The sequence below is a fragment of the Engystomops pustulosus genome, chromosome 4 (genome assembly GCF_040894005.1).
Source record: "Engystomops pustulosus chromosome 4, aEngPut4.maternal, whole genome shotgun sequence".
In the NCBI taxonomy this organism is placed as follows: domain Eukaryota; kingdom Metazoa; phylum Chordata; class Amphibia; order Anura; family Leptodactylidae; genus Engystomops; species Engystomops pustulosus.
This window is the reverse complement of record NC_092414.1, coordinates 17,274,641-17,301,302: the sequence shown is the minus strand read 5'-3', so window position 1 is coordinate 17,301,302 and position 26,662 is coordinate 17,274,641. Positions and strand designations below refer to the sequence as shown.

The window sequence follows — 26,662 nt, the reverse complement described above, 5'->3', positions numbered from 1 at the left end:
TTCTGCAATTGATTCACCATCCTTCATGATGGACCATAATAATTTGAGGTCTGTTGAAATCTGTGTGATGTTGGAGACCAAGACGAGTCATAAATGGCTGGTATTTTACAACATCCTTGGTGTCAGGTGCTGCATGGACCTGACCCATGTTGATGGTGGTGGTGGTGGATTGTTTTATAGGTGTTTCTGAGATTTTGCTTCTCTAAAGTTGCCGAGCAGGTAACAATCTACGAGGCCGATCATGAATGGTAAAATATATCCTTTTGGAGACTGATTTTGATGGCCACCAGTTTCCCCAAGGAGATGTATCGCTCCTCTTGACCCATGTATATTACTAGGTTTCTGATATGAGAGTAGGGAGGAGTTGTTGCCTCGACTTTAAAATCTCAATCTTTCTTTGCCCTTCAATATCACATACCTCGCTCTCTTACATTTTAGAGCTTAGTAGGCCAAACCTAATGATTGGGGCACGACCGGCCAACCACCTAATGATGGCCTCAACATCGTATCTGAGGAACCAAGGATTTGGCATGGACATTCAATGTGCCAATCCTTTCTTTCCACAGATAAGTGGTGGGGCCGCAGACTAGGCACGCTCCCACAATAGCCAAAAATTCACAAAGTCAAAAATGTCAGTGCTCTACTCCGTCTTGCATCCTTAACAAAATGCTGATGAACAGTCTCACCACCAGAAATGGAAGATCTCCTTGGATTTTTGCTCCTCTCTCCGTTCCTCTCCACTGGATCAGAGCTTGGACCCCGTTTCACCACCGTGCCCGAGGGGAATTGCTTGGAATTGCAGATGGATAGTGCAAATCACCGAGGTAAAGGGTAAGTGATTTATTGCATATACTCATGTATATGAAACGCGCATAACAAATCTTACCCTTTACCTTGGTGATTTGCACTATCCATCTCGGGCATGGAGGTGACAGGGGGTCCACGCTCTGGTCCAGTGAAGGGGAGCGGAGAGAGGAGCAAAAATCCAAGGAGATCTTCCATTTCTGACCCAAAAGGAGGTGGTGGCGGCATTTTGTTAAGGATGCAATACGGAGTAGAGCACTGACATTTTGGGGCAGATTTACTTACCCAGTCCAGTCGCGATCCAGCGGCGCGTTCTCTGACGCTGATTCGGGTTCTGCCGGGATTCACTAGGTCCACTAGGTGTTGCTGCTGCGCTGAAGTCCGCCGGAGTTCACCTCCTCCATCTCGGTGTATGTGAGTGCTATTTTTGCAACGCCCCCCATTTCTGTCGCGTGAAAGCCGGAGCTGATGGCCAGAATCCGATCGCGTGCGCCAAAATCCTGGGGCAATTCGGCGTAAATCGGAAAAATTCGGGGTAACCCGGTGGAAAAACGTGATTATGACCCTTAGTACATGTGCCCCTTTGACTTTGTGTAGTAACTAAATATTTGTTAAGTTTTCTTTATGTAAGAGAATACTTGAAAAATCCAGTCGTAGCGACTGCTACACTTTTCAGCCCGTCCCCAAGTGTGCGATATAAGTGTCCCAAAGACGCCTAACTATTCATGTTGACATCTGACCTCTCACCAGTGACCATATTCCCTGGTCTCTAACTCTTCATTTTCTTTTAAGCTCCTTTACTTCTAAGGAGGCGGTGAGTGCACACAGGAGAGCAATCCCACCGCCTTCCTGCATTATTCACACAGTTGGTAAAATATTAAGTGCGTGCCTCGGCTTCTTATCCACGAGAGTCTACAGTTGTGTAATCGGTATGCAGGGTCACCAGAGTGGTTTTTTTTTTTTTTCCCCTGCCCTACTGCCCTGAAGAGCGAAAGTTTAATATTTACCTTGTTCAAGAATTCAGCTTCAGTCCAACTAAAAAAAAGGAGTCATTGACCCAAGGTTATGAGAACACAGTCCTACAGTTACAGGTGGTCTAGTCGGGGAGAGCTGTCTCCTCATCTCTTTGATCTTCCATGGGTTCTGAATGAATATTTTCGCTACAAATCCAACTTGTTCCCCTTTTCAGAAGATGGTGGATAGGTTGCCGATTGGTGGTGGTCCACTGTCCCGCTTCTAATTTGTGGATCCTTGAACTTCCATCCGATTGGATTGTGGTTGAAAATTGAGAAATTGTAGTGAAATTGTTAGGTTTCTTCTACCTTCTTATTTGTGGTTCCTTGATCCTTTCTTCAGCGTTGGTGTACTTGGTCATATTAGATGCATTACTACTATGTTCATCTCTGTGGGTCTGTTGGAGATGTCGTTGAAGTCTAACCTAAGGCCTTGGGCTCGGTTTTCCCAAGATGTCAGGCCTAATCCTTATATCGATCTGCTGCACACCTCACTAGATCATGTAGTCAAACACATATAAATTTTTACACTTGAGCGTAGCTGATTTCAGATTGTGACCTAAGATGGTCAGGTTACGCCTAAAATTTAATGTTCTATAACGATCCTGGATCACAGGAAAAAAGTCCCAACAATTTTTAACTAGAATGACCTACTACTACTCTGTAGTTGATGACCACCATTCCCTCATTGGGTGATGACCACCCTTTCCATTCTGCTGTGTGGCTATCCTACCTGTGAGTCAGATGGGAGAAACTAGATGACAGAACCCTTTTGGTGGCCATCAACACTATGACAAGGCTGAAACATTACAACTGGTGGTCTCTTATTCATTTTTGTTCTTATTTATAGACTATGTGGGTTCTGTTCTGTCAGGATGTGGTGACTGTCACATCGAAGATCTCCATATTTGTGCAGGTTGAGGTATATTGCAGGTCTTCAGCTTTACGGGAACCTTCAGCATTTCTGACCATTCCATTAACCACCCAGACTTGTGTAGTGTGTCTCACACGTATGTTCCATTACCACGTTTTGTCTCCATGATCATAGCCATTCCTCCAGAATCCACCATAACCATGCAGACACTTTGCTAAGATGGTTATTGGTCAATTAGACATCTGATCAGATGAGTGTTGCAAGACCCTCATGCATCTTAGATTGTTGGCCATTCTTGTCTGGTGTTGTCTAAAAAGTACCGGTACTATTAATGAAGATAAACTGGTCGTCGATGAGAATTTTTGGGAACCAGGAATCTAGAAAGTGTTTTAAAGAGCATGAAAGATGTGGATCTTTTTCAAAGTTCTTCTACCATCTTCCACCATTTTGAAGAAATTGCTGAGGCAACATCTGTAGCCTCATCAATAGATGACTAGACCAGGACACAGACCATGACTTGGATCAAAAATCTGTCTTTTCTGACATCCCTATTGTATATCCATCTTTGGGATCTGTGGAGACCTGAGCCATTGTCCTTGGTCATCCATAAAATCTATTGTCCCGTCTTAATACTGTACTTTGACGTGGCAAGATTGAGATGAACATTTACATTTTGAGGTGGTCATGTCCTTCTCCGCCTTGTGTCTCAGTCACTTTTATAGGCAGGTGGTAGTTATGTAATATCCTGTCCATCCATGGGTTCTATCACCAGGTTCATCATCCTGTCTAGGAGTGGTAAGCCAGTGGGTGTGGGTAAGAGTTAATTTTAGACCTGTTAATTATAATTTTGAGCAATATGATTGGGAACGTCCATACCCTAGCAGGGCTGGGACACGGTAATCATATATTTGTAGTAATAATAGCACTGCAGTTGTTACATAAGGCGGTCTGGGTGGTGATTCTGATTCTCCTACTATGCATATGTCATGGACTTACTATTTTTTGGAGAGATTTCTATTTTGACCATTGGTTGACTATATGTGACCATATAGATTGAATATCTGCCGTCTGAATCCTCGATTGGCTGACTATTGTGCCTCCTGGACTTCCATGCTTGGTTTGGTTGTGATCTGAGTGGAGAGAGGATGGGAAACTGTTGATGGCCTAAGGATGGCCTCTGTTGATGGCCTAAGGATTGGACATATTGACGTTCAGTAGGTCTGATGTACTTGTGCCACCTAAATCTTGCCTGAACTTCTAAAGGATGTTGTAAAATGGAGAAGTTCTAGTGAAAGTAAGTGTATATACCTCATCGACTAGGCAAATGAGGGCTGCTTGGTTAATGAACTTAAAGGGGATTTTCCTAAAGACATTTTTGTCCTCCCTCCCTTGGATAGGGATAGATGTTTTAAGTTTTTAATAACCAAAATTTCTCTTCTCGACTTCTGGGCTTTCACACGATTGACTTCTTCTGCTTTCTGGTTGTGCTGTTGCTAAGCAACATCTGACTAAAATTTAGCTATGCTTAGACAGCAGAGAAAAAAAACTAGGCCTCACTTAATTAAATCATCCTGGTCAATAGCAACGAGTGGGAGACGAACTTTTATTTCATCTACTGATATCCTCCCTCCCGATAGTAAGGGATACACGTTGTTTCAAGTTCAATAAACCAAATTTCTCTTCTCTACTTCTGGGCTCTCGCACGGTTGACTTCTGTGACTTCTGCTTTCTGCTTGTGCTGTTGCTAAGCAACATCTGACTAAAATTTAGCTATGCCTAGCATGCAGAGCACGAAACTAGGCCTCATTTCTCTAAACCATCCTGATCGATACCATCCAGTGGGAGCCCAGCTTTTATTTCTTCTACTGATCTGGTAAAATGATAGCTGAGCTGTAATTGGTCTCTTCGATGAATAAACCGATTTGGATTACAATTGGTGTCTCTGTTAACGCTGAGCCCAATTCTTTTGTAATTTTTTTTTTTTCTGTCTGATCTCTGACTGCGTCCTCCTTCACTTGACCTGTAAAATCTCATAATTGACTTTTTGATCCAAACATGGCCGTGTTGTGACTTGTCCCACCAGAACAATGGGCCGTTTCATGTCATTTATAAGCTGGGTTTAAGGTGTTTCAGTGATGGGGGGGCCGGGGGGATTATATATAATGACACTGGCGCAGGCTCGGACAACCTTGCTCCCAAGTCGTCTTGTGTTTTTTCTAAAAACATCCCCTTTTATTACAGCGTCAGACTTCCCTCCTGTCAGCGCACAGGACAAAGGTCCCTATTGTGGGGACGTGTTTATAGCACCTGCAACAAGGACATAATATACAGTCCTGACATTGTCCTCATAGCTAGTGAGTAGATTGCAAGCTCCTTGCCCTGCAAAAAAATTAAAATTTGGATTTAAATCTGAGAAAATTTTTTGCTTTCCGAAGGAAAGTCCCCGTGTCTACTATGTTGCGATGGCATCATATCCCTTTAAACAAACCTGTTTTTGTTCCATACGTTAAAGCCTTCCTCACACTGGGGAATCCTCCTGACATACATAGAGGCCTGAATTATGAGGTGAAACCAGCCAAAAATTATGGGGTGGGGGGAGTTGCACCTTCTTCTTCCTGGTGCATGTAAGTGTGTTTTCTTGCGACACAATTCGAAAGTTAAATCCCGCGCTCAGTCCGAATCAGTCGGATCGTCTGACGGCCCATAAAGTGTCAAGGAGGGGGGAGTAGATATGATAAAATTTATTATCCCCCTAACTGTTGATATAAGTAACAATATTAAAAAAATATATATATATTCCTACTAAATAAATACAGAATTTTTTTTTAAAACTGATTAAATACTAATTTTAAAGCCAATATAAAATAAAGATGAATAGACATACTCAATAATACAAAGTTGCCTTTAAAAAAACAAAAACATTGCCCAGTATTTCCGACTGCGTTCGGATTACGTGGCCTACAGCGCCCTGTTTGTCATATATCTGTTTAAAATGAAAATAATAAAAACTGTTGGAAAAAATAAAAATCATTGCAAATTTAGTGAAAAAAATCAAATTATAAAATTACAAATGATCAAAAAAGAGAAATAATTATCCGTAATTGAGATCTAAAATAATGTAAAAAATAAGAAAATTCATGAAAAATGTAAATAAGCGATGGTTAAAATAATAGCTAAAAATAATAAATAAACCAGTAATAATAATCATCAATCTTTTTATTTTCTATAGTGCCATCATATTCCACAGCGCTGTACAGATCATAGGGGACACGTACATGTGAAAAGAGTAATAACATTGTCCTATGATGCAATAGGATGGTGGGCAGTGTCGTCGCAGGAGCTTACAGTCTATAATTAATCTATAATTATATATAAGGAAACTTTTTTTTAAAAAAATTGATAAATTAATATATCTAAAATAATAAATGTAATATGAATGTGATGACGGTATATGTGTAGCCGCTCTGCCGCCTCCTCCCATTCTCGGGTGGGAATGAGGGTGCTGTAGATTTGACGTGTCCCTGTACCTGTGGAGGGGAAGGCGCTCGCTCGCTCGCTCCCTCCTCTGCTGCAATATGTAAACATGTCCCGATCCTGGCAGCAGTGAGGAGGAGGAGGAGGGAGGGGGGAGGAGGGTGCGGGGTTCCTGCTGCAGTGTGTGCAGGAATGACCTTACCCTGAGCTGCAAGGATTTGGGCTGCACACAGGAAATGATGACGCGCTGAGGATTGTGCTGCTGGAAGAGGTCGCGGCAGAGGTGCAGGAGCGATGCAGGTGCCAGGGCACCGTGCCACCAGCAGCCGCCTGTAAGTACCCAGAGCCTGAATGTCACACACTGCATCCCCCAAAGAGCTGCGCGCCCATCTGCTACCCTACAGGTCAGGTGTAGCCAGGAGAAATCCTTCCCCGCTCCCTAATCCGTCAGTAATTCTCTCTAATCCCTCCGTCTCCCATCCAGATGCGGGAGAAGTGGCCTTTATTACCCGAATAAGGCGGAACGGGGGTGTGTGTGCGTAACCGGAACAAATTCGGTACTGCTACATGTGTTCAGATACGTTCCACACTGTCAGCTGGGATGTAGGACTGCACAAACCGATCCGGCTCTGCTACATCCCTATATAAATGATGTGTAATTCTGCAGCGTATTAGGGTGGAAGGACAAACCCAACGCATTTCGATCCCGTATTGTTAACCTGTTCCCTATCCGTATTTGTATTCCTGTAGTCAGGGTTTGGATGGAGGGGGGGGGGCTGCGCCCCTCTGTCGCTGCGTAGGGGGGGTGATTAATCGTCGCTCCCATCTGCTGTATGTAGGTAGTGTTAATGAATATATTATGTGTGCACCCAGGATTTGTGGCGGTAAATATTCCGTGCGGGGGACGCAGTTTGCGGCTTATAGGATTTGGGAACTGGATCCCCCCCCCCCCCCACAGATGTATCCCAGCTGTTGTCCTGTATACACGGACTCCCATTGCTACAGGATGTATATAGATCACGCCGTATACAGGGGGGACGTGGTCCCTATGATGCCCATAATGCATCTCTCCCTGCAAGATCCCTTTAAGATAAACCGATCAGCAAGTACTTGTCTTGCTACCGTCTGCATCGGTTGCTACAATGTATCAGCTGAGGGCTTGCTACACTTGCAGTCCATCATCGGTGATGGTTTGCTACAATGTATCAGTATTTATCAGACCTGGAGTGAAATCTATGCTTCTCATACTTACAAATCCTGTAAACTGGTATTGTTCCATTCACTGACAGCAAGCAGAGTTAAAAGTTTTGTCATAGGATTGTAAATCCCTTTTAAGATTAAAGTACTGTTGGTCTACAACGGGCACGGAGGGGTCGCCTATATAGCATATTCGAACACGGCTTTGTGGGATATATGAGGATGCTGCTGCTGCGGAACCCCTTTAAAGCAAATGCTGCCCACAGAAGATGAGTAACGTGTACGGACGCATCGCAGGATTCACGACCAGACAAATGCAATTTATTATAGGAAAAGTTTTCAGATAAAGGAATTCGTACAAATGTTTTAAATGTGGGATTATTGCTCTCCGATCTCTTAAAGGGGATGTTCTGCGAGATTCTTAGAGCCAGATACGGAATGGACCACTGGTGCCGCTCGTCTGATGTGTCCTATAGACCCAAATATTTGCTATTGATAAAGTAGATACCTGTTCCATTAGGATCTATGGGCATCATAGATTTGGGGGGGGGGGCTCTGCTTCAAGACCTTCTGCTTTTATTATCAATTATCAAATGGCCATAACCGTGCACAATGTACGACACCATGTGTAGACCGTATCCAGGATTTTACATGGTTCACAGCGATTGGATATCTTCCATGAAATTCATAATTGGGCTCTGCAAATGGACCCCCCCCCACCGTACTGTATGAGGGGCCGACACTGAGGTTATTGTTTCCCGGCTCTGCGGTGCACAAGCCTGAATGTGGTGGCTGCATTGTAATTTCACGGCCGTCACTGTCATTCTCTACTGGTTGATTCTTCATTCATGCTGATCACTGACATCCTGTATTATACTCCAGAGCTGCACTCACTATTCTGCTGCTGGTGCAGTCACTGTGTACATACATGATATTACTTATCCTGTACTGATCCTGAGTTACATCCTGTATTATACTCCAGAGCTGCACTCACTATTCTGCTGCTGGTGCAGTCACTGTGTACATACATGACATTACTTATCCTGTACTGATCCTGAGTTACATCCTGTATTATACCCCAGAGCTGCACTCACTATGCTGCTGGTGCAGTCACTGTGTACATACATGACATTACTTATCCTGTACTGATCCTGAGTTACATCCTGTATTATACTCCAGAGCTGCACTCACTATTCTGCTGCTGGTGCAGTCACTGTGTACATACATGATATTACTTATCCTGTACTGATCCTGAGTTACATCCTGTATTATACTCCAGAGCTGCACTCACTATTCTGCTGCTGGTGCAGTCACTGTGTACATACATGACATTACTTATCCTGTACTGATCCTGAGTTACATCCTGTATTATACCCCAGAGCTGCACTCACTATGCTGCTGGTGCAGTCACTGTGTACATACATGACATTACTTATCCTGTACTGATCCTGAGTTACATCCTGTATTATACTCCAGAGCTGCACTCACTATTCTGCTGCTGGTGCAGTCACTGTGTACATACATGATATTACTTATCCTGTACTGATCCTGAGTTACATCCTGTATTATACTCCAGAGCTGCACTCACTATTCTGCTGCTGGTGCAGTCACTGTGTACATACATGACATTACTTATCCTGTACTGATCCTGAGTTACATCCTGTATTATACCCCAGAGCTGCACTCACTATGCTGCTGGTGCAGTCACTGTGTACATACATGACATTACTTATCCTGTACTGATCCTGAGTTACATCCTGTATTATACTCCAGAGCTGCACTCACTATTCTGCTGCTGGTGCAGTCACTGTGTACATACATGACATTACTTATCCTGTACTGATCCTGAGTTACATCCTGTGTTATACTCCAGAGCTGCACTCACTATTCTGCTGCTGGTGCAGTCACTGTGTACATACATGACATTACTTATCCTGTACTGATCCTGAGTTACATCCTGTATTATACCCCAGAGCTGCACTCACTATTCTGCTGCTGGTGCAGTCACTGTGTACATACATGACATTACTTATCCTGTACTGATCCTGAGTTACATCCTGTATTATACCCCAGAGCTGCACTCACTATTCTGCTGCTGGTGCAGTCACTGTGTACATACATGCCATTACTTATCCTGTACTGATCCTGAGTTACATCCTGTATTATACTCCAGGGCTGCACTCACTATTCTGCTGCTGGTGCAGTCACTGTGTACATACATGACATTACTTATCCTGTACTGATCCTGAGTTACATCCTGTATTATACTCCAGGGCTGCACTCACTATTCTGCTGCTGGTGCAGTCACTGTGTACATCAGGGGTCTCAAACTCGCGGCCCGCGGGACAATATTTTGCGGCCCCCACCTGCATGGAGAGGGCAGGTCGCGCTGCATGGAGAGGGCTCACGGGCCGAGCCCTCTCCATAGCCGGTAAGTCTTTGCTGCATATTGCAGCAAAGGCTTACCGGTAACATCCGCGATCAGTGCTAGCACCGATCGCGGGTGTTTTGACAGCGATGGCTGCCGGCAAAGCTGCCGGCAGCCTCAAAAAGATAGCGGCGCATGGGCGCCGCCATCTTACCTGGGATCGCCGCTCCCCGTGACGTCATCGGGGGACGGCGATCCGTCTCCATGGTAGCCTCGGGTCTTCCGTAGACCCGAGGCTATTTCGTTTTAACCCCTTCATTACAATGTGCTGATAGCACATTGTAATGAATGAGGAGGAAAATCCCCATATACTGCCATACTGTAGTATGGCAGTATATGATAGGATCGATCAGACAACCTGGGGTTAAAGTACCCTAGGGAGTCTGAAAAATAGTATAAATAAAAATACAAAAAAGTTAAAAAAAAAAAAAATTATAATAAAAAAACCTAAAATTTCAAATCACCCCCCCTTTCCCTAGAACTGACATAAATATAAATAAACAGTAAAAATCATAAACACATCAGGTATCGACGCGTCCGAAAATGCCCAATCTATCAAAATACGATAACGTTTTTTCAATGCTTTTAACCCCGTAACAGAAAATAGCGCCCAAAGTCGAAAATGGCACTTTTTTGCCATTTTGAAAAATATAAAAAATCTATCAAAAGTGATCAAAAGGTCGTACAGTCCTAAAAATGATATCATTGAAAATATTATCAAATTTCGCAAAAAATGACACCATCCACAGCTCCGTACACTAAAGTATGAAAAAGTTATTAGCGCCAGAAGTTGGCAAAATAAAAAAAATAATTGTTGTACAGGAGCTTTTAATTTTTGTAAAAAACATTATAAACCTATAACAAATTTGGTATCCCCTTAATCGTACCGACCCAAAGAATAAAGTAGACATGTCATTTGGGGCGCTCAGTGAAAGACGTAATATCCAAGCCCACAAGAAAATGGCGCAAATGCGTTTTTTCACCATTTTCATTGCATTTGGAATTTTTTTCCCGCTTCCGAGTACATGGCATGGAATATTAAATACCATCACTGTGAAGTGCAATTTGTTACGCAGAAAACAAGCCGTCACACAGCTCTTTACGTGTAAAAATAAAAAAGTTATAGATTTTTGAAGGTGGGGAGTGAAAAATGGACATGAAAAAACAGGAAAGGGCCCGTAACCGGTTAATCCCCTTCCCTCCGGTACTTGAAGAAGATGAAGTCGCCGCTCTGAACGCACTTGGTGCAGGTCAGAGCGGCGACTTCATCTTCTTTGATGGGAGGCAAGTACCGGGGGGGAGGGGGGGATGGAGTGTCCCTGACTGGGCTCAGTGCGGTAGGAGCTTGGGACCCCTCGGTGCACAGGACGCGTTCATAGAGAAAACATGTCTCCCCGCTCGGGGCTTTCCTTGCGCTGGGAGACGCCATGACATTTGAATCTGAATAATGATATTTTGTAAGCGCATTTTGTGCGGAAAACTTGATGCGGCCCAGCCTTACCCAGAATCTACCTCCAGCGGCCCCCAGGTAAATTGAGTTTGAGACCCCTGGTGTACATACATGACATTACTTATCCTGTACTGATCCTGAGTTACACCCTGTATTATACCCCAGAGCTGCACTCACTATTCTGCTGCTGGTGCAGTCACTGTGTACATACATGACATTACTTATCCTGTACTGATCCTGAGTTACATCCTGTATTATACCCCAGAGCTGCACTCACTATTCTGCTGCTGGTGCAGTCACTGTGTACATACATGACATTACTTATCCTGTACTGATCCTGAGTTACATCCTGTATTATACTCCAGAGCTGCACTCACTATTCTGCTGCTGGTGCAGTCACTGTGTACATACATGACATTACTTATCCTGTACTGATCCTGAGTTACATCCTGTATTATACTCCAGAGCTGCACTCACTATTCTGCTGCTGGTGCAGTCACTGTGTACATACATGACATTACTTATCCTGTACTGATCCTGAGTTACATCCTGTATTATACCCCAGAGCTGCACTCACTATTCTGCTGCTGGTGCAGTCACTGTGTACATACATGACATTTACTTATCCTGTACTGATCCTGAGTTACATCCTGTATTATATTCCAGAGCTGCACTCACTATTCTGCTGCTGGTGCAGTCACTGTGTACATACATGACATTACTTATCCTGTACTGATCCTGAGTTACATCCTGTATTATACCCCAGAGCTGCACTCACTATTCTGCTGCTGGTGCAGTCACTGTGTACATACATGACATTACTTATCCTGTACTGATCCTGAGTTACATCCTGTATTATACTCCAGAGCTGCACTCACTATTCTGCTGCTGGTGCAGTCACTGTGTACATACATGACATTACTTATCCTGTACTGATCCTGAGTTACATCCTGTATTATACTCCAGAGCTGCACTCACTATTCTGCTGCTGGTGCAGTCACGGTGTACATACATGACATTACTTATCCTGTACTGATGCTGAGTTACATCCTGTATTATACTCCAGAGCTGCACTCACTATAGTGTTGGCACCGGAATCTATCATTTGTTAATGATAGACAGTTGCCCTGGTGGTCTAGTGTAGTACACACCCACTATGTAGAGCGGTCTTCTTTCCCAAGGGTTCTGTGGGCCTTCCAGAGATTTCCACAGTTTCTTGTGAGATTCCCCCTCAGACTAACATTGGTTGTTCCATATCAGTGATTTACGTGCTCTCCCTGTGTCTACACATTATAATTAGATGATCTGGATGTTCTTGGCAGACCTTTCCTGACTTGCGTTCATTCCATAAAAGGAAGATCTGCAGGAATTTTATTTATTTATTTTTACTCTTTTTCTCACTGGTCGGTACACGGGAATCGCATTCCAGTTCATTCTCCTCAAATATATATAGAGCGCTACCATTACATGGGAATGGTCTCTTGTAAGACATCCCCTTTAAGGAGGAAATTTAGTTGGGCACCCCCCAAGCCTTCCGGCGCCCGTAGGCGGCCAGGCACCCCCCAAGCCTTCCGGCACCCGTAGGCGGCCAGGCCCCCCCCCCAAGCCTTTCGGCGCCCGTAGGCGGCCAGGCACCCCCAAGCCTTGCGGCACCCGTAGTTGTCCTGTCTATAGTGGGGTAACTTGTTGCGATGGAATTCCCCTCTGCAATTTTGAATTCCGTCGGTTAGAAACCGACCAAGCTTTAGCTCCTCCCCTTCGAGTAAAGGTGTTTGGACACGCGTCTGACCACAGGACAGAGGCGGAACTGCTGACTGTTTCCAAGGACAAGTGGTAGAATATTTCTGAGGATCTGAAAATAATGTGACTCTCCTCTGAATTCCCACAATGCTTTGCCCTCCCAAAATTCAGCTTTTTTTTTATCTCTGGATATGAACGGAGAAGGAATCTTCTAGTAAGTCCGCACTCCCCACCCAGTTATCGGTGTATTAACCTTCATCGTCCGTCCCTTTTTCTCGTCTTCAATCTCATTTACGGAGACTGTTAATTGCGTTGCGAGGCGATGGGTGACTCAGTGCTGCCCGTGGTTGGCATTTCATACTCTTGGCTATTTATAACCGCGCTGTACGACAAGACCCCCGTCTCCTTCCCTCCGCTGTTGCTATGGCTGCTCGCCCGGCGGCCTGGGGCGTTTTGCGCACGTGTTTTTGAAAAGTAAGAAAATCCATGGAGAAGTCGCCGCTTTTACCTGACTGGGAGAAGGACGACCTTGATGTAACTGCTGCCTGGATCTCTATTGTGCGCTCCAGACGGATCCTTCACCAGGAATCTCATTCATCTACAACAATTTACTACATAACATACTACGGCGAATGACGCTGCTGCTGTGAGAGATTTAGAAGTCCGATTTTACTTGTTACGCCGCCTTTTCTATTTCATTTACGTTACTCCTTGCCCTTTTTAGCTCACATTCTCCCGTTTTTGTGTTTTATGACGTCACTTCCTGTCTGGTCAACACTCACTTCCTGTTTTGGATGACCACCCAGTCCGATGAAAATAAACTGGACAGTATAAGAAGACTTCGTTAAGGATACAACTTTACTTTTGGGGGTAACTTTTGGCGCACCCACCTAACCAAGTACTGCGTTTTCACTACGCGTCGCCCCATACCATAGTATTGGAAACCAGTTGGTAATCCGGAATACGCCAATTAATGGACTGCATAAATAATCGTTAAAGAGTTGGGGGGTCAACATCTTGAACCATAGTTTACTTCATTCCCCGACCTACCGCGCTCTTGTACACTATAATTTACATGACTAAGTCCTCGACAGTTCTCCCAACTCCGAACATCTGTAGTATTTGAGGACTTAATTGCGTTAAAGCTCAGATCAGGTGACTTAAGCCCCTCGCAGTGGTGGGGGGATCTGCAGTCAATAGGATTTAATTAGAGGGAGGGGGGTGTATATCGAGCACTTTCCGCTATAACATTAAGTGCGCTGATGTGTCGGGCTTCACACCTGTTATTTTAGTCGGTTCTGGCTTCCGGCTAGCTCTGGTTATATTACTTCTAGAGCCTATGGAGGGATTGAAAGCTGCAACATAAACTGCTATATAGATATACTATACAATATTTTGCCCGTAGGAACTGTCCTATTGGTAAAATCGGGACAAAAGGGGCAGATGAAAGTCCCACCGATCACGTGAACAGGAGTCCTAATCTCATTGAACACACCCAAGTCTGGCATGGGTCATACCGTTCCATTGAATATAACGGGAGTTTGGTCTGTTTTCATGATGTAGGGGTCCCAGCAGTCGGACCCACACAGACCAAATTATTTTTCCCTATCCTGTGGGTAGGGGGTTACAACACCTTATAATCATGGCCAATCCCTTCTATATTGGGATTTTTGTTCCGGTTATTCTCCCTGAAAAATCAAGAAATAAACTGATAACTGGGGTTTAGTCTTTTTTCTTTGTCAAATGTTGTGGGTGTATCCTTACAGTCTCTACATTTTGGGGCTACAATAAACTCTGCTTAGGCAGGGAGTGGGGAGGAGGGTGTGACTGGTCCGGCAGGAAGTGGGGAGGAGGGTTTGACTGGGCCGACAGGAAGTGGGGAGGAGGGTTTGACTGGGCCGGCAGGAAGTGGGGAGGAGGGTTTGACTGGGCCGGCAGTGACCTTTTAAAACGCAGAAAGACCAAAATAGAAGAGAAGGCCTTACAAATAGAATTGGACTTGAGTAGCTATTCCTTAAAGGGGGGGACCAGAAATATCAATGTTTCTATCTGAGCGAAAGCCGCCATGTTTTTGGTTTTCATGCAGGGACTTCTGACGATGATGTAGAGGATTTTTTTCCCCGAGCTTTATATTGAAAGGCGTCTTAGGTCGGGATTAAAAGGCCATTAATGAAATATGTAGATTTATCTGAAGACGCCATTAACTCTCAGATCAGCTGAGAACATCCTACGTGTCCGGTCGTACGCCGACTCTTATTAGAGACGTCGCAGTTTCTCTCTCGTCTTCATTATAACATAAAAACCCGTCCATGTCTCGGGGAGCCGCTCATTACGGACATTGACTTTAGGTGCCCTCTAATTCTCGCGGCCAAATGAGCGATGGCACTGATGTCTAGACTGCCACGGCTTCCCACCTCCAAAGTGATTTCAAGGTCAACGACCCTTCCCATCGAGAATCCATTACCATCCGCGGTCCTCTCCTGACTGACGTGATCTGGAGACCTCATGGTTGGGTTGGCTTGGGGTCGGAGTTGACTTCAACATTGACTTTTTGATAATGTCATACAGGAAATATATAGGAATGTTGGTCAGATGATTGGTAATTTTTTACACCCGATTATGCGTCAGGGTTCAGAGTTGGGTCAAGACCGTTCGTTCATATCGGCTTGTAAATACGTTCCTTACAAAGTGACACTTTATGAGGTCTGATAACGCGCTGAAGTGACCTCTATGTGAGATGTTAGAGAGACGCAATGATTAAAGGGGCGAAATATTCCTCTCCTAGGCGGTCTGTAAGCTCAATACTAAGATTCCCCCCCCCCCCCCAAACAGGATAGACTCCGCCCCTTTTCCCCATCACCATGTTCATGTGACTTTTTTTTAGTGGGTCGGACCTTAGCTGAGGGGATGTGGCTTAACTTGGTTTGTCTACATGGCATCGAATTAATCGTTTTTAGGTTGTGGCGAACCTATGGTACGACACAAGCCACAATAATAATCTGAATTCTCCGCCTCTTTTCTACTGTATTGGTGTCCGCGGGACACCAATACGATTGAAAGTTCCGGAAGAGGTGGGCCCAATAACTTGCTGCTTAAATTTGGCATGCCATGGCACTCTGTCATTAATAAGTGGGTTTTTTGTTGTAGTTTGGGCAATCGCTGTTCTTTTATGATTGGGCAGAGCCAGATTGGATCTACTGTGTTTACATAGTGATCAGTCCGTGCAGTGAAGGGGTTGTCCAAAGCTGTAACTTCTCAAAACAACATGATGTTCTCCTTTCATTCCGTTGCAGAATCTGGACGCTCATTGTCAAAATTAGTGTTGACGCTACCGGTCAAGCCGACCCTGATCAGGAAGTTCTCCCCATATTCCTCTTGGCAGGGGGAGTGACAAAACTTTGCCCCCCCCCCCCAAAAAAAAATGGGCTACAAATAAATCCCTGTTTATTGTAATGCCACCTCATGACCGTCCCTCCTTCTAGATCCCACCTTAACACACAAGATATTGCCGTTCGCTGAATCGTGTAACTTCATTGGCTAAAGAGCCATTTCCTGTGTGAGGAATCGGGAACAGGAAGTGGAGACCATTTCGATCCTGAAACGGGAATAGTGAAGGATCGAGGTTGATTCGAGACTGCAGGAATGTTTTAACCTATGAAGTCCTCTACAGATTACACAACAAAGGCACAAAATCCCCTCGGAAGTGGTTTGTGGTCGGCTCCTCGGCTCAGCTATGCGGACGCTGCTCCTGTACAGAGTGGTGTTTGTCTTTGCAGTGTAAACAGTCTTTTGTAAGGTCGGCTGCCGTTCTGACGCTCGGGGACATAATTGTTCCATAGAGAGCGGAGCCCGTGTTTTCTCTGCTGTCACTTTCGCTCATTGTATGTGCAGGTCACAGGTGAGCGGGGCGACCTGGATCCTGTGTTCTTGGCACGTGGTACTAGATAAACATCTACAAGAATAGCCGTGGAAGGGCCGTAAGATTTTGGGAGCTGTTTATTTTCATATATAGACCTATAGGATGAATCGTCATATAGATTCCAGGATTGTGCATGGAGGAGGTGTCCTCACACTGCTGTGCTCTTAGCTCCCTGCACTGAACCTCTGTTAAGACTCCGCCTCCGAGTATTTGTGTAGTAACCCCTTCTCCTCTCTCTCCGCAGGTACTGACTGTCTATTGGAGAGGAGCGCACCAGTCATTCGCCACCGTTCTACTTTTATTCCGCTTTCCTTCTTCAGAAATCATGTCTGGAAATTACGATGATGCGGTCGGGGTCGAAGTGTCTAGCGACAGCTTCTGGGAGGTAAAAACCTTGCGGGAAGTGTGTGTGTGTGTGTGGGAGGGGGTATTTACTTGTCACTATTCACTCCTCTGGTTGTGTGACGTGGCACAACATGTGTTATTAATATAGGGCACCTTCATAGTTCTTTCCTGGTATGAAATCATATCTAGTCCTCCGCCACCACAAGCCTTGTCCCAGGGGTGAACCTAAACACCGCTCTCTGAGGTGAGATATAGAACAGCGCCCCCTCTGCCCCATTCATTAGTAATAAAACGGGTTATTTTTTTTATTTAAGGTGTGAAGAGACAATATTTTTATGTGTATCAAATAACTATGCCTCTGGTGCTGCCGCCCCATCTTGCTGCACTGCTGGTGCCGCCCGAGGCAAAAGGCTCAACTTACCCCATCATCGGTGCACCTCTGCCTTCTCCTTTAATACGATGCGCTATTGACCCCCTGGGGGTAAATTGTTTTGTACATCGTGTTCTGGCAGTTGTTACACATCGAGGAAGGCTTAACATTACAGTTACTTACATACACTACAAGAGGCGCGTTCTTACATGTTGCAAACAAACAGTTGAGGACAGTACAGATTAACAAGACCACATTGCATCACGTGAGACAATTACAGCACGAAATACAGTAGCGACAATAACAAATAGACACCAGCCAGACAGACCTGCATAAGGGGGTACTACAGAAAGGGTGCCGATGCGGTGCTAACAGTGATTGGGGGGGGGGGGCTGAAACCGTGGTGTGCTGCTATTGGTTTGGCGTGGGAACTGGACCCGATACACCTACAACGGCTCCATTCTTGACAGTACTTTCTATTAAGTGCACCTGCAAGTCCAGCAGATTTAGATCAGGTTAGTCGAACGACGGAGTTGAATCAGGTGACTTTACTCTTTGCAATTGTAAGATGAGTAATTTTTAAGATATAGTTAATTTTGTGTTTGACAAGTACTTACCAGAAAGAAGTCCTTTTGTTCACTTCTGCATCACTTCTGATTTAATTCTGTTGTGCACTTATAGTTGCACTTAAAAGAATGCGCTTTTGACTAAGGTCTGAGAGACTTTAGGTCTGCAATTTATACACCTCAGATAAATTTACGGTAGTTATACCTTCCAGGTGTTCACTTCTGGATCAATTCTGGTTTAATTCTGTTGTGCACTTATAGTTGCACTTAAGAGTGCACTGCTTACCAAGGACTGAGAGTCTTTAGGTCTGCAATTTTTACACCTCAGACAAATTAGTTATAACTTCCAGGTGTTCACTTCTGGATCAGTTCTGGTTTAATCCTGTTGTGCACTTATAGTTGCACTTAAAAGAATGCACTTCTAAGGTCTGAGAGACTTTTAGGTCTGCTATTTTATACACCCCCAGACAAATTAGTTATGACTTCCAGGTGTTGAGAGGGTGGAGAGAAGACGGAGAAGGAGTCGGGAAGTCTCGAGAGAACAGCAGGGAATTGGTTATGCACTTACACATACCAATACACGAGAAAGTTGTCACAAATCCTCAGCGCTCGGGGCTTCCGGGAACTAGAAGGGGGCTCTCATAAATTTGCTTTAGGACAAAGGCTTGTACTATTGGATACATCTACTATACGGCTTGTACTGGTTTATGTATTTTAGTCATTAAATAATAATTGGTTTACTAGTTTGAAAGCTTTAGAATCTAGGACAAGGTTGCATGAGGGTGGAGTTTTCGTTCATAAAAGTTTATAAATAAAGTCTGTTTAATATAGAACCGTTCATTACCTCTTAGGAAGATCCCTTTTTAAAACCATTATCTTTAACAATATGAACATTTTATAATGTTGAAAGCTGCAACTTTTATCAAAACGTAAAGAACCCTCGGACGTCTTTGACACAAGACCTACCTTCATGCTTTTTTAAACTGTCAGATTTTACTCCATTTTAAACCACCTCAAGTTGGGGATGAAATGTACATTCTAGAATTCTCTCTTTTGTAAAATCTTATCCATTTACCTATTATCCCCCCCCCCCCTCTTCCCCAAGCAACAATGAGCAGAGAAGAGTCATATTCTATTGGAGACGAGTCAAGTTTGGAGACTGCAGTGAGACTGATCACTTCAGATGGGCATCCCTATCTTTGGTTCCGTTGCACCTGCAAGCATGATTCTGGTGTCATGTTAAAGATAATCTCATGTTTCGGATCACATCAGGCTTGTGGTTCTTCCTTGTGTTAGGGCAATTAAATTCATAGATGGAAATGTGAGCTGCCAGTAAAGATTCAGTTCCTGCCTATTCATTTATTTCCCTGCCTGTATCTCTGGTTCTGTTTCTCACAGAACCACAAGCCTGATGTGATTTGAAAGATGAGATTTGTATCTTTAATATGACATCAGCAGAATGTTTCTAGTTGCTATAGAAGGGGAATCTGAAGTGCAACTACCCTCTGCAGCCTCCAAACTTGACTCATCTCAAATAAATGCCTCTTCTCTGCTCATTGTCGCATGACTTTTCTAATGGTCACAAGGCTAAGGGAGTAGGGCATCAAGACTTTGAGACTCTGATGGAGGTGGTAGTCCACTGCCACCCTCATATATGTGGCACGGGACCTCCTTCTTGTGATTGGTGGGGGTATCCCGTGGATAATTGATACATTTCCGTCTTGGGGAGGAGCTGTTTTGGTACCGCCCGTCGTGTATATCCCTCGCGGCATCGACTTTCTCGGATCTAATCGCCTCCTTGACGCGTCTGCTTTGCGTTAGTCGAAAATTTGCTGAGCTGTGATCCCTTGTCTCTCCGCATTGTTCTATCAGGGAAACCGTGACGTGAAGTCATCTGGAAGTCGTGTAGGAAACTTGTAACAATTACCGTGAGTCATGGAAGGCCGGGATCCCGCTCCGAGAGGAACTTATTAGCAAGTGAAAGGAAGTTTTTCCCGCGCCCTGGAATTTAGCCGGAATATTACCATGCACAGGGCGGTGCACCAGCCAATGGCCGGCTTCTTTTTAAAGGGATATTCCATTAGATTCCTTGCTCGTATGCCATTACGAGTGGTCCGACACCCGGGACCCCTGTATAATAACTGGCCTGTGTCATCACTTCAGTCTTGTAGCCCGTTCGCTGCTCAAGTGAATTGTGCTGAGCTGCAATGCCAAGCACAGCCACTATACAGTGTGTGGCGCTGTGCTAAGCATAGGTTCTATCCGTATCAGATAAGTATAGGGGTCCAACATGGATCTGGCTATAAACCGTGAATGGAACGTGCGGCAGACAGCGCCGTTCGCTATGTAGTGGCTGAACTGAGTCACTGCAGCTGAGCTATTGAAATGAATGGGAACTGATCTGCAGTAACCTGGACTGACCACTGCACAGAACACTGTGCTGTACATTCATAGTATCATAGTATATAAGGCTGGAAAAAGACGCAAGTCCATCGAGTCCAACCTTTAAGAATTAAATTCATGTCACATTCTCTGCTGGTTATCAGCCTCCCGCTCCCAACCAATCGGATGCTGAGGAACTATTCTATGGACTATTGTAGCCCTTTAAGGCGGCGACTAATCAGATGACCACAAGTTGATCTACAATCCGGCTGATTATTGTCGCAAAATTTAGCTTATACTTTGAACTGAAGCCCCAGAGCACAAATTACAGGTCGCGGCTGCGTTCACTCCTTACGTTAACATTGCGTCTAAAGTACGTTAACAATATATTAACATTGTGTTAACAAAGTAGTGTTAACATTGCTGAAACATTACAGCAGCATTACATTGACTTTGTGGTTACACTTTGGTCATTGTTTTTCCTTAAAGGGGTTTTCCCACGAACTAAAGTTAGGCCCTATCCACAGGATCTAATTTGCGGATCTGTGGGGGTCTCAGTGCTTAGACCCCCCCACAGATCGCGAACTAAGACTATTGGAACATGACCATGACCGTTCTGCTCCTCGGCGCGGAGACCCCCACTGATCAGCAAGTTAGGCCCTTACTATGCTTTGTGGGAAACCCCTTTAATTTTTTTTGGCATATGGGATATACTATGCTATATACTTTAAATAAATACTACTATAGTTATGTAGCCTGGGTTGGTACCAATGGGGTTCTTTTATTTTTTTTGTGTTTGTTTTTTTTTTTTTTTTTTAAATAGACTTTTAAAATAAAATTTTAATATAAAACATTATAATAATTATTTTGTTCTCCCATCTGATCGCTTATATGATGCGCTGCATCGGCATTTATGAATCTGCTGGAGGCCTGGCCCAATAGATAGCCCTTGGTTCCACCACTGGACCTCGGGCTGCCGCGTGGCACCATTGGCACCCTACGATTGCAGCTGCTGGCCTGCAGAGGGCGCTCCTTCCTCCTGCACCCACTTTGACACTGCAGCCCTTGTTTGACCTTGGGATCTAAGAGGTTAAACACTCGAGCTTTCTCAATCTTGGGTGTTGGGTTTGGCTGTGATGACGAGGACCAGCACTGCAAGGTCCTGCAACTTTTTTGATGCTCCACCGTAAAAAGGCGTCGCATCAGCAGAACAACCGCCATAAAGAGCTGATGCGCCAGTCATTAGGGGGTTAATGTTGCGTCGTAATTCTGTTTATTGTTGTGTTCACATTCATGTTTACATTAAGTTTATGTAAGTGAAATGTTAACACAACTATTACACACGGCCTCAGGCGTTCTGATTTGATGCTGCGTTTAGATACATAGTTTAAGGTCAGCGTCTGTGAGATGGGTCACAATAGGACGAGTGTTTCCGTCCCTTTCTTAGCAGGACAAATCTCTAAGGTCAGGTGGAATTTATTCACTTTGCCGCTATCTGATTCCACCCCCGACAGAGGCCGGGGCTGTTCTCCCGCGCTGTACGCTGCAGGACTATGAGTGGCTCCAGTGTCAGCGCCGCATGTCAATGAGGCCCCGGGTCGGTATCAGTGGAAGCTGTTAGGAAACATAGCAGGGATTCATGTATCGGCACATAGCGAGGCCTTCCCCGTAACGTGATCTGTTTTGCTTTCTCCCGCGAAGAAGCAGCCTCGTTTCATCACCGTCCCTTTAACACGTCGGGGGAGTTGAACAATGGCGCGATTAACACTCGCTGCTGTGTAGTTATAATAACATGACCTAGGACGAAGCCGAACGGATTACGGCTCAAAATATTCCTGCTTTTAATCTGAGCCGATTGATACCGCCGCAGCCCGAAACTGACAAAGCACCGCTGAGATATTGCTGTTTTTAATGGATATGTTAATTAGGTTACAAGTGCACTGGAGGCGGGGCCTGTTTTACGAGTTTGCCTATACAGGGCCATGATGCTGGCGGTGGCCGACTATCTCAAACATGACCAAAGTGGTGTGAACTGCCACATTCGCCTACTCCACTCTTACACCAATCTAAGCCCCGCCCCTGTAGCACTTGCCGGCTGATTTGCATATCTCTTCATTGCTTCTATGGATTTGGAAGCAGCTTTGCTCCTTCAGAAACCTTCTCCTCCGACGATACTTTGTGTGTTTATTGGAGGCGGAGCAGAATGTCGCTTGTGTTCCGGAATCTTGACACGTTGCCTTCCACCGGAATAGTGAATGAAGCTCTGTACATGCTCAGCTGCCTCCCTCCGGGCTTGGACCACCCTAAGCACTTTCCACTGTTACAAAATTATACCCCCCACCCCTCTTTACCTTCTATTAATTACTCATCTGCTTTTATACTCCTAAAAATTCCAGCTTCCCTCTCTCCTGGTGGCAGAGTCACAGCGGCTGCGCCTCCCCCGCATTCTCCTCAATGAGAGTTTTTGGATCCGGGCCACTTTTTGCTTCTCTTCGCCCCTTGGCTCTTGCACAATATGAATTAAAATCCACTTCATATCAATGGAGTCGCTAAGGAATTTTCTTCTGGTGGAGAATTTGTGTCGTCATACCTTTTGTGTATGTTGTTAGTAGCAGCAGGACTGTGAAATATGGGTTATTTATATTTATATTGTAGCTCCTAGGGGCGTGTCCTCACACTGCTGTGCTCTGTGTTACCTGAAGACAGTGTTGGGTATTGTTCACACCTTTCTGTATGTTGTTAGTAGCAGCAGGACTATGAAATATGGATTATTTATATTTATATTGTAGCTCCTGGGGGCGTGTCCTCACACTGCTGTGCTCTGTGTTACCTGAAGACAGTGTTGGGTATTGTTCACACCTTTCTGTATGTTGTTAGTAGCAGCAGGACTATGAAATATGGATTATTTAGATTTATATTGTAGCTCCTGGGGGCGTGTCCTCACACTGCTGTGCTCTGTGTTACCTGAAGCCAGTGTTGGGTACCGTCTATACCTTTTGTTTATGTTGCTAATGGCCGCAGGACTGTGACAAATCAATTTATTTTCCAAAATTGTTCTTGGGGAGTGTCCTCACACTGCTGTGTTATGTATTATCCCTGGAGAGCTGTGTAATCGGACATCTGTGTGTGTTGTTAGTAGCCGCAGGACTGTGACTTATGAATATATATTCCAGGATTGCTGCTTTTGCAAGTGCAAAAGAGGCAGGGGGAGTTCTTGCACTGCTGTGCTCTGGGCTCTCTGCATTGCACTGTAGGACAGTGGGAATAATATGTGAGACTGGGTGTGTGTCCTCACCCAGCTGTGCTCTTGGCTATGTGAATTGAGTCGCTTCATGGCTCCTCTCCTCTGCAGCCCACCTTTTGTGTCTTACTGCACCAGCCTATCAGAGGGGAGCAGCTGTGGAGCAAGTCAATGCATAAAGTTAAGAGCACAGCAGTGTGAGGACACACCCCGCAGAGCACCTGTAACTCAACAATCCAGGAATATAAATCCACATTTCAGTCCTTTTGCTACTACATAACATACACAAAGGCATGAGTACACATCAATCCAGGGACTGTCTGCACAGAGCACAGCAGTGTGAGGACACGTCCCCAGTACACTCCAGGAATATATTTGCATGTTTCACAGTCCTGCTGCTATCAGCATAAACGATTGTATGATTACACACATCCCTCCTGGACCAATACCTAACACTATGTGAATCTCAATGAAGAGGACTCCGAGCACAGCAGTGTGAGGACACGTCCCCAATACAGTCCTTGAATATACTGGAATATAAATTCATATATCACAGTCCTGCTGCTACTAACCAAATACAAGAAGCTATGTTTACATATTTATCCAGGGACAATGCATAACACTGGCTGCACTCAATGCCAAGCTAAGATCACAGAAGTGTGAGGACACGTCCCCAGTACAGTCCTGGAATATAAATCCATATATCACAGTCCTGCTGCTACTAACAACATACACAAAGCTATAATTACACATCTCTCCAGGGACAATCTATAACACTGGCTGCACTCGATGCCAAGCCAAGATCACAGCAGTGTGAGGACACGTCCCCAATACAGTCCTGGAATATAAATCCATATAACAGTCCTGCTGCTACTAACCAAATACACAAATCTATGATTGCACATCTCTCCACGGGGAAAAATCCCCTTTAAATCTACCATTTTTTACTATCTGTGATGTGTTGTGTATTGCCTGGTTCTCTTGCTTTAAGTGTGTGTTGTTTTTTTTTTTTGTTTTTTTTTCTTGGGAATACTGCATAGTTTTTTGTAAGAGGGGGTCGATAAGATGAGTGAATGCGATCTGATTGGAGGATTTCCTAAATGTGTGCCTTATTGAAAACTATAGACAGAAAAGTCCCTTCTTCAGGATTAATCCTGCTATATAAAAAAAAACTATTAATTTTTTTTAATTTTTTTTTATTACTTTTACAATTCCTCTTCTTCTCTATCGCATATTTTTGTTGTCATGGTGATATTTGAAAGAGAATGAGATTAAGATTTTGAGGGGGCGGAGGGGTATGAGGGGGGGGGGGGGCGCTTTTAAGAACATCTTGTTTTCGTGTTTGTTACTTTGTCGGCGTATTAAAAATACCCGATCCAGATGTACCTGACGCGTCTTGTGATGAGTAATTCCACCGATTTGTAGAGCCAGGCTATTTATGGCGCTGCAGCAGCCACGGGGTTAACGCCGCCTTATGGTTCCGGAATCCGGACGCTTCCACGAATTCGTATACATTGATAATTCACAGGCGACACAAGAGGAGCTTTCTGCTCGGGCCCCGCAGAGCGTCGCGCTCCAGGCCCCAGTGTTTATACAGGGATGAGAGGTTACATAACCGGAGAGCGGGAGGGAGAGACTTGTCCAACCGGATTCCTCTCCTCATGTATGGAGCCATTTAGAGGGCTCTGGGCTCGGGGGACAGTGTCGTCTCTATGATTTGAAGAGAGAGGTGAGGAATGTTCCGCGATGTGCAGAGGAGATGCTAATCTATGGAGTAGCATTCACTTAAAGGGAACCTGTCACCAGATTTTACACCACTAAACTACCTTCCCCTCCTCAGGTAGTGGATGACTTCATTTTATGGCCTCCTCCGTTACCCAGTTCTTGCCCTTCGCCTTCTTTCTTCCACTCAGACTATCCAGAATCTTAAATTTTTTTTTTTTTTTTTACTCTTCCTTTCTTCTCTCCCTCTCTCCCCATCCTTTTAAAGGGAACCTGTCACCAATTTTGACGCCACTAAACCTTTAGTGCCCTCAGGTAGTGGATAATTTCATTTTATGGCCTCCTCCGTTACCCAGTTCTCGCCCTTCGCCTTCTTTCTTCCACTCAGACTATCCACGCATTTTTACTCTTTCTTCTCTCCCTCTCTAACCCCCCATCCCTTTAAAGGGAACCTGTCACCCATTTTGAGGCCACTAAACTTCTTCTAGTTCCCTCAGGTAGTGGATGCTTTCATTTTATGGCCTCCTCCGTTACCCAGTTCTCGCCCTTCGCCTTCTTTCTTCCACTCAGACTATCCACGCATTTTTACTCTTTCTTCTCTCCCTCTCTAACCCCCCATCCCTTTAAAGGGAACCTGTCACCCATTTTGAGGCCACTAAACTTCTTCTAGTTCCCTCAGGTAGTGGATGCTTTCATTTTATGGCCTCCTCCGTTACCCAGTTCTGGCCCCTTCCTTACCCTACTTTCCTTGCCCTTTGCCTTTTTTCTTCCACTCTGACTATCCAGATTTTTTTTTTACATTTTTACTCTTCCTTTCTTCTCTCCCTCTCTAACTCCCCATCCCTTTAAAGGGAACCTGTCACCAATTTTGACGCCACTAAACTTCTTGGCCCCTCAGGTAGTGGATGATTCAATCTTATGGCCTCCTCCGTTACCCAGTTCTCGCCCTTCACCTTCTTTCTTACACTCCGACTATCCAGAATATTGACACTTTTACTCTTCCTTTCCCGCTTGCCCTTACTTTCCTTTCACCCATCCTTTCAGTCAATCCCTCTGTCCCAACTAGCAATCACTCGAAAGGGAACCAATCGCAACATTTTACCCAACTAAAATTCCCATTTTTATGTGAAATTTCAC

The 26,662-nt window shown here is 44.6% G+C and overlaps 1 protein-coding gene across 4 annotated transcripts in view; it reads left to right on the top strand.

Annotated features, from left to right (window-relative positions):
* The window catches only part of PACSIN2 (protein kinase C and casein kinase substrate in neurons 2), a 55,726-nt gene that overhangs the window by 13,270 nt on the left and 15,794 nt on the right, over positions 1 to 26,662 (top strand). For 2 of the 4 annotated variants that reach the window (XM_072145342.1, XM_072145340.1), the window contains exon 2: positions 17,144 to 17,284. The exons of 1 other annotated variant lie outside the window; for it this stretch is intronic. In XM_072145342.1, coding sequence (XP_072001443.1) covers positions 17,225 to 17,284 — 60 coding nt within the window. In that variant the 5' untranslated portion in view covers positions 17,144 to 17,224. Of the gene's footprint in view, positions 1 to 6,336; positions 6,498 to 17,143; positions 17,285 to 26,662 lie in introns of those variants that run through there. One more of the 4 variants, XM_072145341.1, reaches the window with a different exon arrangement.